This window comes from Pleurodeles waltl, chromosome 5 (assembly GCF_031143425.1).
Source record: "Pleurodeles waltl isolate 20211129_DDA chromosome 5, aPleWal1.hap1.20221129, whole genome shotgun sequence".
Lineage (NCBI taxonomy): Eukaryota > Metazoa > Chordata > Amphibia > Caudata > Salamandridae > Pleurodeles > Pleurodeles waltl.
This window is the reverse complement of record NC_090444.1, coordinates 1,864,716,811-1,864,734,598: the sequence shown is the minus strand read 5'-3', so window position 1 is coordinate 1,864,734,598 and position 17,788 is coordinate 1,864,716,811. Positions and strand designations below refer to the sequence as shown.

At 47.4% G+C, this 17,788-nt stretch overlaps 1 protein-coding gene across 1 annotated transcript in view; it reads left to right on the top strand.

The window, feature by feature from the left end:
- The window catches only part of CUL9 (cullin 9), a 576,404-nt gene that overhangs the window by 235,820 nt on the left and 322,796 nt on the right, over nt 1-17,788 (top strand). Inside the window, exon 15 of the mRNA XM_069236395.1 lies at nt 15,123-15,350. Coding sequence (XP_069092496.1) covers nt 15,123-15,350 — 228 coding nt within the window. The remainder of the gene's footprint in view (nt 1-15,122; nt 15,351-17,788) is intronic.

Sequence of the window (17,788 nt, the reverse complement as noted above, 5' to 3'; positions counted from 1 at the left end):
CAAGCCACTGGTTTGCTTTGAACGGCTCATTTGGTGCCCTCTGTGCATAAACCAGACCACACAGGTTCAGGGACCCCAGTTCCGACTGTGGCGTGAAACTGGACAATGGAAACGGGAGTGACCACCCCAGGGGTGGTGCCCAGAGCTGCTCCACTGGGCCACTTTATTCTGCCATCTTGAATCCAAGATGGGCTGAGTCCCCTGGAATCATCTGAGTAACCAGGTCAGGCAGGTGACATCACAGCCTCCTCCTGATAGGTGGTCACCCTGCTAGGTGACAAATCCCGCTCCTGGGCTATTTAGGGTCTCCCTCTTGACTCGACGTGCAAGATTCCAGTAGGACTCCTCTGCATCCTTTACTTCATCTTCTGGCCACTGGGACTGCAACTGGACCCTCCAGGAACCAACAGTGTGCAATTACAGTGATGACTCGGCTCTGCAAAATTGTTTCACCAGCTCCTTCCAGCAACTGCAACACCTCCCAGGCTGTGCATCCTCTGAGGGTGATGAGTCTTTAGCCTGCACAAGAAGGAATCTCCCTTACAGTAAAGTAGTCACTCCAGTGCATCCGCTGACACCAACTGCAACTATGACCAGCTGCATGGATCGTCTCGCCTCCAGAGCTGCATGGATCCTGCGTCACAGGTGGTGGTCTGAAGTGGTCCCCTTGGTCCTCTCTACCAGCTTCCCAACTTGGGAGCTGGTAAACCCTTGCCTGTCCTTGCAGGGCAGTACCCCTCTGCACCGGTACTCTTGCAGCTACCAAAGCTTGTTTGTTTCTTCTCCAGGGGATCTTTAGGCTCTGTGTAGCCTAGTCCCAAGTACTTTCCCTGCAACGTACAGTCTCTTGCCTGCCTGCTGCTCCAGTGACATGGAACACTTCTTCTGGTGTGCTGCATGGGCCTCACTGAGACTCCTGTGCCTGCTGCCTGTGGGTTGCCTGTGCAGGCTGCTTCCTCTTCTTGTGATTCTCCCAGCTGCTGAGGGACACCTCTGACTCCCCACTTTAGGTTGAGTCCCCTGGACCTTGCTGGTCCTCTTCAGCCTTGCAAAACCACCTTCTCCAACTCTTGTATTTGCCAAGGCTTGTTGGTGGTAATCCAGCCCCACCAACCGACTGCATCATGACCGCTGTCATTGGACATCACTTGGTGTGCTCCTGTGCTGCATTGCTGACCTTCTTCGTGCACAGTCGACACCGTCCTGCATCTACAGAAGGGTGGGTAGTGGCTCCTGCCACAACCGGACACTCCAACTCAAACTGGAGTTGGTCCCCTTACTTTGCAGGTCCTCTTCTGTCAGGGTCCACCTCTGGGTCCTTCCGGTCTTGTCCGGGTCTTACCCAATTCTTTTCCTAAGTCTTCCTGTAGGTTTTGGGGGAAAACAGGTACGTTCGATGGCATCTGTCGCTGTAGATACGCATGTTCTGCAATAGCTCGCCATCTGGTGTTGGGCCGGAGTGTTACAAGTTGTTTTTCTTCGAAGAAGTCTTTCGAGTCACGGGACCGAGTGACTCCTCCTTTTGTCTCCATTGCGCATGGGCGTCGACTCCATCTTCGATTGTTTTTTTTCCGCCATCGGGTTCGGACGTGTTCCTGTCGCTCCGAGTTTCGGAACGGAAGATTAGCTAATTTCGGAAGATTTTCGTCGGTATTGTTGCGTTCGGGATCGACGTACTTAGATTCCACACCGCATCGAAGATCGAAGAGCTCCGGTGCCCTTCGGGGTAGTTTTTCGATCCTCCGTCGGGGCCTGGTCGGCCCGACCGCGTGCTGAAGAACGCCGATGGAACGGACCCCGTTCCGTTTCTGCCCCAAATGCCACAATAAATACCCCTACACAGACCAACACTTGGTCTGCAACCTGTGCCTGTCACCTGAGCACAGCGAAGACACCTGCGAGGCCTGTCGTGCGTTCCGGTCCCGAAAAACACTCCGAGACCGTCGAGCCAGAAGACTGCAGATGGCGTCCGCACCGACAGCCCAACGGGAGTTCGAGGAACAGGAAGAGGAAGGTACCTTCTCGATCCAAGACTCAGACTCCGAAGGATTCGATGATACACAAACCGTGAGTAAGACGTCGAAATCCACTCGGAGGAACATTTACAAGGCCCAGGGGACGCCACTGCCACCAGGCCATGGCTCGACCCATAAATTCGGTGACCGACCGTCGGCACTGAAAAAGGCCCAAACAGTGCCGAGATCGTCCGACTCCGGTCGAGACACCGGCACGCAGCCTTCTCGGGACCGAGAAAGTGCTGGAGACAAGCCTCGACACCGAGATGCCGGTGTGGACACGGCTCGACGCCGAGACAGCGGCACCGAAACAGATCGACGCCGAGAGGTTTCGGCCCCGAAAAAGAAAAAAGTCACCTCGGAGCCGAAAAAACACGCAGACAGGGTTTCGATGCCGAAACAAACTGCAAGCGACCCAGCTTCAGGCTCTTATACAGAAGACCACTCGCTAACCTCCCAAATGCAAAAGCATAAGTTTGAGGAAGAGCTACAAGCAACTGATGTGGACCATACGCAAAAGCGTATATTCATACAGCAGGGGACAGGAAAAATAAGCACCCTTCCCCCCCATTAGGAGAAAGAGAAGGTTGGAGTTCCAGACGGAACAGACACCACAACCAAAAGTGGTGAAAAGAGTTACCCCACCACCCTCTCCTCCGCCCGTGATTAACGTCTCACCAGCACAAACTCCATCACACTCCCCAGCTCACACCACCATGAGCCAGGGTGACCAAGATCAGGACGCATGGGACCTATACGACGCCCCAGTGTCAGATAACAGTCCGGAGGCATACCCTACAAAGCCATCTCCACCAGAAGACAGCACCGCGTATTCTCAAGTGGTGGCTAGAGCAGCACAATTTCACAACGTAAGCCTCCACTCAGAACAGGTCGAGGATGATTTCTTATTCAACACACTCTCCTCCACCCACAGCTCATACCAAAGCCTGCCTATGCTCCCTGGTATGCTCCGGCACGCAAAAGACATCTTTAAGGAGCCGGTCAAAAGTAGGGCAATCACACCAAGGGTGGAAAAAAAGTATAAGGCGCCTCCTACAGACCCGGCTTTCATCACTACACAGCTGCCACCAGACTCTGTCGTTGTAGGAGCAGCTAGGAAAAGGGCCAACTCTCACACATCTGAAGATGCACCACCCCCAGATAAAGAAAGCCGCAAGTTCGATGCAGCTGGTAAAAGAGTCGCAGCACAAGCTGCAAACCAGTGGCGCATCGCGAACTCCCAGGCACTACTTGCGCGCTATGACAGAGCCCACTGGGACGAGATGCAACATCTCATTGAACATCTGCCCAAGGACTTACAAAATAGGGCAAAACAAGTGGTTGAGGAGGGACAGACCATCTCCAACAACCAGATACGCTCCTCCATGGACGCTGCAGATACAGCTGCACGGACAATTAATACATCTGTAACTATCAGAAGGCATGCATGGCTCCGAACGTCTGGATTTAAACCAGAGATTCAACAAGCAGTTCTCAATATGCCTTTTAATGAAAAAGAACTGTTCGGTCCAGAAGTGGACACAGCGATTGAGAAACTCCAAAAAGATACGGACACTGCCAAAGCCATGGGCGCACTCTACTCCCCGCAGAGCAGAGGGAATTACAGCACATTCCGTAAAACGCCCTTTCGAGGGGGGTTTCGGGGTCAAAGCACACAAGCCAGCACCTCACAAGCCACACTGTCCAGTTACCAGGGACAGTATAGAGGAGGTTTTCGGGGACAATATAGAGGAGGGCAATTCCCTAGAAATAGAGGAAGATTTCAAAGCCCCAAAACCACTACTACTAAACAGTGACTCACATGTCACTCACCCCCTCCACACAACACCAGTGGGGGGAAGAATAGGTCATTATTACAAAGCATGGGAGGAAATCACTACAGACACTTGGGTTCTAGCAATTATCCAACATGGTTATTGCATAGAATTTCTACAATTCCCTCCAAACATACCACCAAGAGCACAAAATTTAACAACACACCATTCCAATCTCCTGGAGATAGAAGTGCAGGCACTATTGCAAAAGAATGCAATCGAATTAGTGCCAAACACACAAATAAACACAGGAGTTTACTCACTGTACTTTCTGATACCAAAGAAGGACAAAACACTGAGACCAATCCTAGACCTCAGAGTAGTGAACACTTTCATCAAATCAGACCACTTCCACATGGTCACACTACAAGAAGTATTGCCATTGCTAAAACTACACGACTACATGGCAACTTTAGACCTCAAGGATGCTTATTTCCATATACCAATGCACCCATCGCACATGAAATACCTAAGGTTTGTATTCAAAGGAATACATTACCAATTCAAGGTACTGCCTTTCGGTTTAACAACCGCACCAAGAGTCTTTACCAAATGTCTAGCGGTAGTCGCTGCACACATAAGAAGGCAGCAAATACATGTGTTCCCATATTTGGACGACTGGCTAATCAAGGCCCATTCGTTCATACAGTGCTCAAATCACACAAATCAGATCATACAAACCCTCTTCAAACTCGGGTTCACCGTCAACTTTACTAAATCCAACATTCTGCCGCGCAAGGTACAACAATACCTAGGAGCCATAATAGACACATCAAAAGGAGTAGCCACTCCAAGTCCACAAAGAATTCTAAATTTCAACACCATCATACAACGCATGTATCCAACACAAAAGATACAAGCAAAGATGGTATTACAACTCCTAGGCATGATCTCTTCATGCATAGCCATTGTCCCAAACGCAAGACTGCACATGAGGCCCTTACAACAATGCCTAGCATCACAGTGGTCTCAAGCACAGGGTCACCTTCTAGATCTGGTGTTAATAGACCGCCAAACTTACCTCTCGCTTCTGTGGTGGAACAACATAAATTTAAACAAAGGGCGGCCTTTCCAAGACCCAGTGCCACAATACGTAATAACAACAGATGCTTCCATGACAGGGTGGGGAGCACACCTCGATCAACACAGCATACAAGGACAATGGAACGTACATCAAACAAGACTGCATATCAATCACCTAGAACTTCTAGCAGTTTTTCAGGCACTAAAAGCTTTCCAACCAATAATAGTTCACAAATACATTCTCGTCAAAACAGACAACATGACAACAATGTATTATCTAAACAAGCAGGGGGGGACGCACTCCACGCAGTTAAGCCTGCTAGCACAAAAGATTTGGCATTGGGCAATTCACAACCAAATTCGCCTAATAGCACAGTTTATACCAGGGATCCAAAATCAACTCGCAGACAATCTCTCTCGAGATCACCAACAGGTCCACGAATGGGAAATTCACCCCCAAATTCTGAACACTTATTTCAAACTCTGGGGAACACCTCAGATAGACTTGTTTGCGACAAGGGAGAACGCAAAATGCCAAAACTTCGCATCCAGATACCCACACAAACAATCCCAAGGCAATGCCCTATGGATGAACTGGTCAGGGATATTTGCTTACGCTTTTCCTCCTCTCCCTCTCCTTCCTTACCTGGTAAACAAACTCAGTCAAAGCAAACTCAAACTCATATTAATAGCACCAACTTGGGCAAGGCAACCCTGGTACACAACGCTGCTAGACCTATCAGTGGTACCCTGCATCAAATTGCCCAACAGGCCAGATCTGTTGACACAGCACAACCAAAAGATCAGACACCCAGATCCAGCATCGCTGAATATAGCAATCTGGCTCCTGAAATCCTAGAATTCGGGCACTTACAACTTACCCAAGAATGTATGGAAGTCATAAAACAAGCCAGACGGCCATCCACCAGGCACTGCTATGCAAGTAAATGGAAGAGGTTTGTTTGCTACTGCCATATTAATCAAATACAACCATTACACACAACTCCAGAACATGTAGTGGGTTACTTGCTTCACTTACAAAAATCTAACCCAGCTTTCTCTTCCATTAAAATACACCTTGCAGCAATATCTGCATACCTGCACACTACCTATTCAACTTCCCTATATGAGATACCAGTCATTAAAGCATTCATGGAGGGCCTTAGGAGAATTATACCACCAAGAACACTACCTGTTCCTTCATGGAACCTAAATGTTGTCCTAACTAGACTTATGGGTCCACCTTTTGAACCCATGCACTCCTGCGACATACAGTTCCTAACCTGGAAGGTGGCATTTCTCATCGCCATTACTTCCCTAAGAAGAGTAAGCAAGATTCAGGCGTTTACAATACAGGAACCTTTTATACAACTACACAAAAATAAAGTCGTCCTAAGGACCAATCCTAAATTTTTGCCAAAGGTTATTTCACCGTTCCATCTAAATCAAACAGTGGAACTTCCAGTGTTCTTTCCACAGCCAGATACCGTAGCTGAAAGGGCGCTACATACATTAGATGTCAAAAGAGCATTGATGTATTACATTGACAGAACAAAAAACATCAGAAAGACTAAACAACTCTTTATTGCATTTCAAAAACCTCATGCAGGAAACCCAATTTCAAAACAAGGTATAGCCAGATGGATAGTTAAATGCATCCAAATCTGCTACCTTAAAGCTAAACGACAGCTGCCCATTACACCAAGGGCACACTCAACCAGAAAGAAAGGTGCTACCATGGCCTTTCTAGGAAACATCCCAATGCAAGAAATATGTAAGGCAGCCACATGGTCTACGCCTCACACATTCACCAAGCACTACTGTGTAGACGTGTTATCCGCACAACAAGCCACAGTAGGTCAAGCCGTATTAAGAACATTATTTCAGACTACTTCCACTCCTACAGGCTGATCCACCGCTTTTGGGGAAATAACTGCTTACTAGTCTATGCAGAACATGCGTATCTACAGCGACAGATGCCATCGAACTGAAAATGTCACTTACCCAGTGTACATCTGTTCGTGGCATCAGTAGATTCGCATGTGCCCACCCGCCTCCCCGGGAGCCTGTAGCAGTTTGGAAGTTACCTTCAATTATTTATATATGTATCATCTCAACCTTAAATAGGTGCATACTTAGTCACTCCATTGCATGGGCACTATTACTACAATTCAACTCCTACCTCACCCTCTGCGGGGAAAAACAATCGAAGATGGAGTCGACGCCCATGCGCAATGGAGACAAAAGGAGGAGTCACTCGGTCCCGTGACTCGAAAGACTTCTTCGAAGAAAAACAACTTGTAACACTCCGGCCCAACACCAGATGGCGAGCTATTGCAGAACATGCGAATCTACTGCGACTGATGCCACGAACAGATGTACACTGGGTAAGTGACATTTTCATTTCCTCTCCTGGCTGGTTGGGTGGGGAAGTGTAGGCACCCTGGTACTTACCTTTTGAGGTTCCGAGTTCCTCCAGCTCCCTTCTATTGATTACACTTCCTGCGGTGGGGGACTGTCTTTCACATTCCACTTTTTTAGTATCTGGTTTGGCCCTCTCCTAGGGCCCTCACTATTTACTATTATTTTCATCAATGCCTATTGCTTTCTATGGTAATTACGGATTGCTGATGTGTATATAATAGTGTGATTACCTACCTCCATATGGGGGTATTGCCTATACAGTATGTTAGTATTTGTGTTACCTTAATAAAGTACCTTTATGTTCGATGGCATCTGTCGCTGTGGATACACATGTTCTGCACAGCTCGCCATCTGGTGTTGGGTCGGAGTGTTACAAGTTGTTTTTCTTCGAAGAAGTGTTTTCGAGTCACGGGACCGAGTGACTCCTCCTTCTGTGCTCATTGCGCATGGGCGTCGACTCCATCTTCGATTGTTTTCTTTCCGCCATCGGGTTCGGACGTGTTCCTGTCGCTCCGAGTTTCGGAACGGAAAGATAGCTGAAAACGGAAGATTTTCGACGGTATCGTTGCGATCCGGTTCGAGATAAACACATACGACGACGCATTGAACATCGAAGCGCTTCGGTGCCCTTCGGGGTAGATTTCGGCACACCGTTGGGGCCTAGTCGGCCCGACCGCGTGGAGAACAACGCCGATGGAACGGACCCCGTTTCGGTTCTGCCCTGAATGCCACAACAAATATCCTTATACGGACCAACACTCGGTCTGTAACCTGTGCCTGTCACCCGAGCACAGCGAAGAATCCTGTGAGGCCTGTCGGGCGTTCCGGTCCCGAAAAACTGCGCGACCGTCGAGCGAGAAGACTGCAGATGGCGTCCACGCCAAAGGAGCATCGACAGTTCGAGACAGAAGAGGAACAGGAGGAATCCTTTTCCATCCAGGATTCAGACTCCGACGAACTCGACAATACAAAAACTGTGAGTAAGACGTCGAGATCAGAACTTAAAAAAGGCAAAAAGGCCCAGGGGACGCCACTGCCAACCGGCCATGGCTCAACCCAAATTCCCGGTGACCAACAATCGGCACCGAAAAAGGCCCATTCAGTGTCGAGATCGTCCGACTCCGGTCGAGACACCGGCACGCAGCCTCCTCGGGACCGAGAGAGTGCTAAAGAGAAGCATCGACACCGAGAGTTCGGTGTCGACACGGATCGACGCCGAGACAGTGGCGCCGAAGACCATAGAGGCCAAGATTTTTCGGCACAAAAGAAGAGGAAGGTTACCTCGGAGCCGAAAAGACAAACAACAGGGTTTTCGGAGCCGAAAAAAGCACCAACAGACCCAGTTTCAGGCTCCTATACTGAAGAACATTCTATGTCTTCACAAATGAAAAAACACAGATTCGAACAGGAACTGCAATCCACTGAAGTGGATCACACGCAAAAGCGTATCTTTATTCAGCAGGGGACAGGGAAGATCAGTACCCTTCCACCTGTCAAAAGAAAGAGAACACTTCAGTTTATAGCACTAGAGGCTCCTCAGCAACAAACAGCAAAGAAGGTAACACCTCCTCCCTCGCCTCCACCTGTAACTCCGGCTTCGCCAACTTACACCCCGTCACATTCGCCAGCTCACACCGCCATGAGCCACGATGACCAAGATCAAGACGCGTGGGACTTGTACGATGCACCAGTGTCTGATAACAGCGCAGACACATACCCAACTAGGCCATCACCACCTGAGGACAGCACAGCCTATTCACAAGTGGTGGCTAGAGCAGCACAGTTCCATAATGTGGAACTACACTCTGAACAAGTAGAGGATGACTTTTTATTTAACACCCTCTCCTCCACCCACAGCTGCTACCAAAGCCTGCCTATGCTCCCAGGCATGCTACGCCATGCAAAGGAGATCTTCAAGGAGCCAGTTAAAAGTAGGGCAGTAACGCCTAGAGTGGACAAAAAGTATAAGGCGCCTCCTACGGACCCTGTATTCATCACCTCTCAGCTGCCACCAGATTCTGTGGTGGTAGGGGCTGCTAGAAAACGGGCAAATTCACACACTTCTGGGGATGCACCTCCCCCAGATAAAGAAAGCAGAAAGTTCGATGCAGCCGGGAAGAGGGTCGCTGTCCAGGCAGCAAACCAGTGGCGCATCGCAAACTCACAAGCGCTGCTAGCGCGATACGACAGAGCCCACTGGGATGAGATGCAGCATCTCATTGAACATCTCCCAAAAGATCTACAAAAAAGAGCAAAACAGGTTGTTGAGGAGGGTCAAAACATTTCCAACAATCAAATACGCTCCTCTATGGATGCAGCAGACACAGCCGCAAGGACTATTAATACGTCGGTTACCATCCGTAGGCACGCATGGCTCAGAACGTCTGGATTCAAGCCAGAAATTCAGCAGGCAGTACTTAACATGCCAGTAAACGAGAAACTTCTGTTCGGTCCGGAGGTCGACACAGCCATAGAAAAGCTCAAGAAAGACACTGACACTGCCAAGGCCATGGGCGCACTCTACTCCCCGCAGAGCAGAGGATCTTATAACACCTTCCGCAAAACACCTTTTAGAGGAGGGTTTCGGGGTCAGGCCACACAAGCTAGCACCTCACAGTCCGCACCGCCCACCTACCAGAGACAGTACAGGGGAGGTTTTCGGGGCCAGTATAGAGGGGGGCAATTTCCTAGGAATAGAGGAAGATTTCAAAGCCCCAAAACCACTACCAACAAGCAGTGACTCACACGTCACTCACCCCTCCCACACAACACCAGTGGGGGGGAGGATACATCAATATTACGAAGCATGGGACAAACTAACTACAGACACATGGGTCCTAGCAATTATCCAACATGGTTATTGCATAGAATTCATGCAATTCCCTCCAGACATACCACCAAAATCACAAAATTTATCAAAATACCATTCACAGCTTCTAGAGATAGAAGTTCAAGCACTACTGCAAAAAAATGCAATAGAATTAGTACCAAGCACACAAATAAACACAGGAGTTTATTCACTGTACTTCTTGATACCAAAAAAGGACGAAACACTGAGACCAATTCTAGACCTCAGAGTAGTAAACACATTCATCAAATCAGACCATTTTCACATGGTCACACTACAAGAAGTGTTACCATTGCTCAAAAAACACAACTACATGACAACCCTAGACCTCAAAGACGCATATTTCCATATACCAATACATCAATCACACAGAAAATATCTAAGGTTTGTATTCAAAGGAATACATTACCAATTCAAAGTATTGCCTTTTGGTTTAACAACCGCTCCCAGAGTATTCACAAAATGCCTAGCAGTAGTCGCTGCACACATCAGAAGGCAGCAAATACATGTATTCCCGTATCTAGACGACTGGCTAATCAAAACCAGTTCGCTCACACAATGCTCAAACCACACAAATCAAGTCATACAAACCCTCTACAAACTAGGGTTCACCGTCAACTTTGCAAAATCCAACATTCAGCCAAGCAAAGTACAGCAATATCTAGGAGCCATAATAGACACGACAAAAGGAGTAGCAACGCCAACTCCACAAAGAATTCACAATTTCAACAAAGTCATTCAACACATGTCTCCAAATCAAACAATACAAGCAAGAACAATACTACAGCTCCTAGGCATGATGTCCTCATGCATAGCCATTGTCCCAAACGCAAGACTGCACATGAGGCCCTTACAACAGTGCCTAGCCTCACAGTGGTCTCAAGCACAGGGTCACCTTCTAGATCTGGTGTTAATAGACCGCCAAACTTACCTCTCGCTTCTATGGTGGAACAGTATAAATTTAAACAAAGGGCGGCCTTTCCAAAACCCAGTGCCACAGTACGTAATAACAGATGCTTCCATGACAGGGTGGGGAGCACATTTCAATCAACACAACATAAGAGGACAATGGAACATACATCAAACAAAACTGCATATAAATCATCTAGAATTATTAGCAGTTTTTCAAGCACTAAAAGCTTTCCAACCAATCATAACCCACAAATACATCCTTGTCAAAACAGACAACATGACAACGATGTATTATCTAAACAAACAAGGAGGAACACATTCAACGCAGTTAAGCTTATTAGCTCAAAACATATGGAAGTGGGCAATCCACCATCAAATTCGCCTAATAGCACAGTTTATTCCAGGGATCCAGAATCAACTGGCAGACAATCTCTTTCGAGATCACCAGCAAGTCCACGAATGGGAAATCCACCCACAAATTCTGAACACCTACTTCACACTCTGGGGAACACCTCAAATAGACTTATTTGCAACAAAAGAGAACGCAAAATGCCAAAACTTCGCGTCCAGATACCCACACAAGCAATCCCAAGGCAATGCCCTATGGATGAACTGGTCAGGAATATTTGCTTACGCTTTTCCTCCTCTCCCTCTCCTTCCTTATCTAGTAAACAAATTGAGACAAAACAAACTCAAACTTATTTTAATAGCACCAACGTGGGCAAGACAACCCTGGTACACAACACTGCTAGATCTTTCTGTAGTACCCCACATCAAACTGCCCAACAAACCAGATCTGTTAACGCAACACAACCAACAGATCAGACACCCCGATCCAGCATCGCTGAATCTAGCAATCTGGCTCCTGAAATCCTAGAATTCGGACACTTACAACTTAGCCAAGAGTGTATGGAAGTCATAAAGCAGGCCAGAAGGCCATCCACTAGACACTGCTACGCAAGTAAGTGGAAAAGATTTGTTTGTTACTGCCATCATAATCAGATACAACCACTAGACGCAACTCCAAAGCATATAGTAAATTACTTGCTCCATTTACAAAAAGCAAAGCTAGCCTTCTCTTCTATTAAAATACACCTTGCAGCAATATCTGCATACCTGCAGACTACCTATTCAACTTCCTTGTATAGGATACCAGTCATCAAAGCATTCATAGAAGGTCTTAAAAGAATTATACCACCAAGAACACCACCTGTTCCTTCATGGAACCTAAACGTGGTCCTAACAAGACTCATGGGCCCACCTTTCGAACCCATGCACTCTTGCGGAATACAATTCCTAACCTGGAAAGTTGCCTTTCTCATCGCCATTACATCTCTAAGAAGAGTAAGTGAAATTCAAGCGTTCACAACACAAGAACCTTTTATACAAATACATAAAAATAAGGTCGTCCTACGACCTAATCCAAAATTTTTACCAAAAGTTATTTCACCGTTCCATCTAAATCAAATGGTAGAACTACCAGTTTTTTTCCCACAGCCAGATTCTGTGGCTGAAAGAGCACTACATACATTAGATGTCAAAAGAGCATTAATGTACTACATTGACAGAACAAAGAACATCAGAAAGACTAAACAGCTATTTATTGCATTCCAAAAACCTCATGCAGGTAACCCAATATCAAAACAAGGTATAGCCAGATGGATAGTTAAATGCATCCAAATCTGCTACCTTAAAGCAAAAAGACAACTGCCCATTACTCCCAGGGCACATTCAACAAGGAAAAAAGGTGCTTCAATGGCCTTTTTAGGAAACATCCCAATGCTTGAAATATGTAAGGCAGCCACATGGTCTACGCCTCACACATTCACCAAACACTACTGTATAGATGTGCTATCCGCACAACAAGCTACAGTAGGTCAAGCTGTATTAAGAACTCTATTTCAGACAACTTCTACTCCTACAGGCTAAGCCACCGCTTATGGGGAAATAACTGCTTACTAGTCTATGCAGACCATGTGTATCTACAGCGACAGATGCCATCGAACTGAAAATGTCACTTACCCAGTGTACATCTGTTCGTGGCATCAGTCGCTGAGATTCACATGGACCCACCCACCTCCCCGGAAGCCTGTAGCAGTTCAGAAGTTACCTTCAATTTTGTACATTTGTATATATATTATTTAAACCTTTAATAGGTACATACTTACACATTTCATTGCGCGGGCACTATTACTATAGTACAACTCCTACCTCACCCTCTGCGGGGAAAACAATCGAAGATGGAGTCGACGCCCATGCGCAATGAGCACAGAAGGAGGAGTCACTCGGTCCCGTGACTCGAAAACACTTCTTCGAAGAAAAACAACTTGTAACACTCCGACCCAACACCAGATGGCGAGCTGTGCAGAACATGTGAATCTCAGCGACTGATGCCACGAACAGATGTACACTGGGTAAGTGACATTTTCATTTTACAACACTGTGTGGTTCTTTCATGTGTGTATGTGCTGTGTGACTACAGTGGTATTGCATAAGATTTGCATGTCTCCTAGATACGTCTTGGCTGCTCAGCCACAGCTGCCCCTAGAGAGCCTGGCTTCCTAGACACTGACAACACTTATCTGATGGGGAATACCTGGACCTGGTATAAGGTGATAACACCATAGGTGCTCCCCACACACCAGGTCAGCAATAGTTTACTAATAAGGCCCTCATGACATTTCTAAGGGGTGCCCTATCTCCATCCACCTCGCCTCAGGGTCCCTCCAGCCACAGGACAGCTTCTGTCCACTTCCACTGATTCAGGGAAGCGCTCCTCAGTCTCGGTCTCTTGCCGTGCCAAGCAGTTCTGCTACCATACATGAGCCACAAGTGCACTGCACGCACAGCACACCCAGCGTGCATAGGATGTCAGTGAAAGGTTTTGGGTTTCTCTTAACAGCATGATTTGACACGGGAAGGGTCAGTAGATCACAGACAGAGAAAAAGTCTGGCCATGCTATAAATTCCCAAATCAGACAGCACTCCTTTATGTGACCTACCAAGAGATGAAGAGGTTTCACTGGACTGGACGATTAAGGCGGTTCTCCTTTGCAATGAGTCACTTAAAAGAGAACACAGTGTTGTAACATCACTCTAAACACTTAAACAGACACTGCAAACTGCTTAATCTCCATTACCCGCACAGTACGTACAGGTGAAGATCTGACATGACTGCGCCAGGCTGTGGAAATGTCCAGTAGACCATGAACATAGCAGCATCGTCTTTGTGTTTAGAAATTCCTGTAAACGCCTTGCAGAAAGTTTCTTGAGGGTTTTTTCTTGAGCACACATGTCTATAGACTGTCTTACTGGAGTGAGTGCAGGTGTGATAGATCACTTATTTTGGAAACATTGTCAGGTTCTGCCTTTCAATTGGAAGTTGGCCTCATATGATTTCACTTTCCCATCAGCTGCTTCACGGTAGTCTGACTCCGCTCTGCTGCTGCACGGTGGTAGTTGTGGTGGATGGTCCAAGCTTCAGATAAGTCTCTTCCTTCACAAAGGACTGGGGTGTCCGCTGTGGTCCTCTAGGGCTACAACCCTATGTAGGATTCATGATTACTGCAGATTAGATAAATGTTTCATATTTACAGTCATTGTACATGGGTTTCTCATAAAGCTTTCCCAAAAACCGTGGTGCGATCATGATTTGAGGCTTGACCCCTGCTAACAGAGCCTGTGTCCCTCCGAGTGGGAGAGGAGCACAGACTGATGGGTGGGCTGAAAGCACAAACGAAATGTAAGAAAAAGGAAAGCACCAGTGACATATATTGCAACAGGGCCAACGTTGTAATTTCTAAAAACAAGCCTAGTATCTGGTCAGATAATGGAATCTTACATCACCCCCTTGGAATGAGTGATTGTGCACAATTGTATTGTGAGACATTGTGTCGTATTGTACAGATTGTTGATAGGAGGTTTGACTGATGAGGCATGTAAAATACTGGGGTACTCTTTGTATGCTGTTAATAATAATCAAACGAGCACAAGGCATTTGCTGCACTCTTCCTCCCTTTTTTGTCTCTCTCCTTTTCTAATGTCATTTCCTCTTTGTCTCTATAGGTTGTTCAGGAATTCATCCGCTTCCTGCACCGGCTGGCAACGACGAACAAAGACTGTGCTGTGGTGATGTGCCGACTGGGCACGAAAGAGGCTCTGTCTGTAGCCCTGGACAAGCACAGCTCCAATCTGTTGCTGGTGACCGAGCTCAAAGATCTTGTGACAGACTGCGAGAAGTATGCCAGCCTCTACAAGAAAATGACCACCAGCATCCTGGCCGGCTGCATCCAGGTGAGGCTGAGCTAAAAGGTCTTTCCCATAGTCTGTGCTACAGAGGGGCCGATGCTGTGCTGGGATTTCTGTCAACAGATAGTCTTGCGTGCAGCATTTGGGACAGATGCTCTAATCATAGAGAGAAAAAGCTGTGCCTCCCTGTCCCGTTTCCAGCCTACCTTATTTTCTTATAGTGAACTCAACAATCTCTGAGTCCACTCAATGAGCTCCACATTTTACCTAAGGATGTCTCAGCAGAGCTAGAGGTATAATCCAGGGGCCCCTCACCAATAGTCGACGCTGGCTTCTGGCCTCTGTTATCAGAAAATGATGTGGCTGGCAGGAGCTGATTACAGTTCAGGTTAATGGGACTTCTGTCTATACGTGTGTCTGTGAACCTGTGCTCCCTCTTCTTGCACCTTTCCGCCCAGCGTGTTCACTTCTAGTGAGCTCTGCACTCATCTCAGCCCGCTTGGCTGCCTTCCGTGTTTCCTATCTTTGTTGCACATCAGAGTTGGTATCTTGATATCCTACGTTGAGAGCAGTAGCCACTCTGACAACTAGTGGTGATACTAGTGTGCTTACAGTCAGGGAAACAGAGGCTGCCTACTGGCTTTTTGTTTTAAGTGATCCATTCAGTCACAACAATGGGGGGGGGGGGGGGGTGGTGTTTCTTCCTGCCTGAGATGTGTAGCAGGATGTCTCTTGTATGGCTGGGAATGTGGGTTTTGTTAACAGACTGGTGAATGCTGTGATTCATTGGTCAGGTTGTCCATCTGGTTGGTTCTGGAACCACCATTGGGTATAAGTATTGGACCTTTCTGACAGTACTTGGTTCACAGTTGACTCAATACTGAAATATGTACGCCAGGGCAGGTGAGAAAACGCTAGGACTAAAAATAGAATCTCTGCCGGATTTCATCCTCTTTTCATACTGTGCCTAAGTCTGGGGGAATCCTCCTTGCTGCTGTGACCTCTGAAGGGAACGAAGTCTGTTCCTGCCTCCAGAAGAGCTGACTTGCCCTTGCTTGAGTTGACCTAATTCCTGTGCATGTATGTCCAAGGCTCACCTGACTGGAAGGTCTTGCACAAGGACATTGATGGTCTGACTGGAGGTGACCAGGAGCCACCATGTTGCCCCAGACCATCTGTCCAGGAGAAGCCATTCAATAACCTGGTTGAGAGCATGCTTTGTGTCTTCAGAAGTAAATAAGCGTGAGCCTGCTCTGTAATTTTCCCGGGCCCACTGTGGGTGGGGATTCATGTGTGTCTGTCCTCTGCAGCTCCAGTGGAACCATGAAGCACTCAGTGTACTCCCAGCAGCTAGAGGAATTCTGACTGAATCTACAACTATTTGAACCCTTGTTGTAACTTGTGGGGTTCTGGAGATGTTGGAAAGTGGGCTTGTGAGAGAACTACTTGCCACGTATGCAGGGCTTCTCAGTCTAGGTGCTAGTGCTGCATGGTCGCATCTCATTTTCTTCTGGCTGATTTGTCCCTTTCGTTTTCAGGAGGGAATGCCAATAATGCCCCCACTCCATTGATCCAGTGTCTGCAGATCTGCTTTGATATGGACAGTTTGTTAGGCTGTCTGTGCCTTTCGGGATCTGCTTTCAAGACTTCTGGGCCTGCCGTAAGGTCATCCTTGCTGAGAGCTCCTATTGAAATCGTCGCCATGTTGTCTGTCTCTCCTGATTTGGAGAGGGGGTGCTATACTCTGCACGTGTGGCAAGAGACATTTATCAGTTTTTCTTTGTGAATGTTTATGGTGGCCTTTTGGCTAAGGACCTATTAGTCATTTTTTAATTTCAGGGTGTGTTAACGGTGCCCAGATTGTGAAAATCTCTCCATCCAGTTGCATGATGGGCCAGATTTCACTGTCGCTCTGAACCTTCCTTCCTCTTCTAAGTCTTCTTGTAGACAACTTGTTGCTCTGATTTGGTCTCACTGTACACACTGTTTTCACCATTTGGGAATTTTCTGCTGACTCCCCAGATACCCCCTACTAGGAAGTGCCACTCACAGTCAGGTCAGAGCAGTTCAATGCTTACTGTGTGCAGCTGACTGGTGCCCGCTTCCATTCCCTCCTGGTTGGTAGGGTGGGTACTGTGATTGACTCTGGGCCTGGCCTTGTGCCAGGGCTGTGCGTGCATTCATTTACAGCCCGCATGCATCTCAAAGTACATTTAACAACCTTTGTGCCTCTCTTGTATGTCTTCTCATTCGTACCAGTTGACCAGTAGCAACTGGACCTGCACTGGCCTCCCCTGCTGCAACGTGGGCATCAAATCCCGAGGCCGGAAAACTCACTGCACCTCTTCAGCATCCCTTCAGCATTGTAGCATCCTTAATCCCCTGCACCAGAACCACTTCCTAGCTTGAGCGCTTTTAAGGAGAAGAGCACCTAGAGGACCCTTAGACTGCTGACTACAACAGCCGACCTATCTCCCTGGACC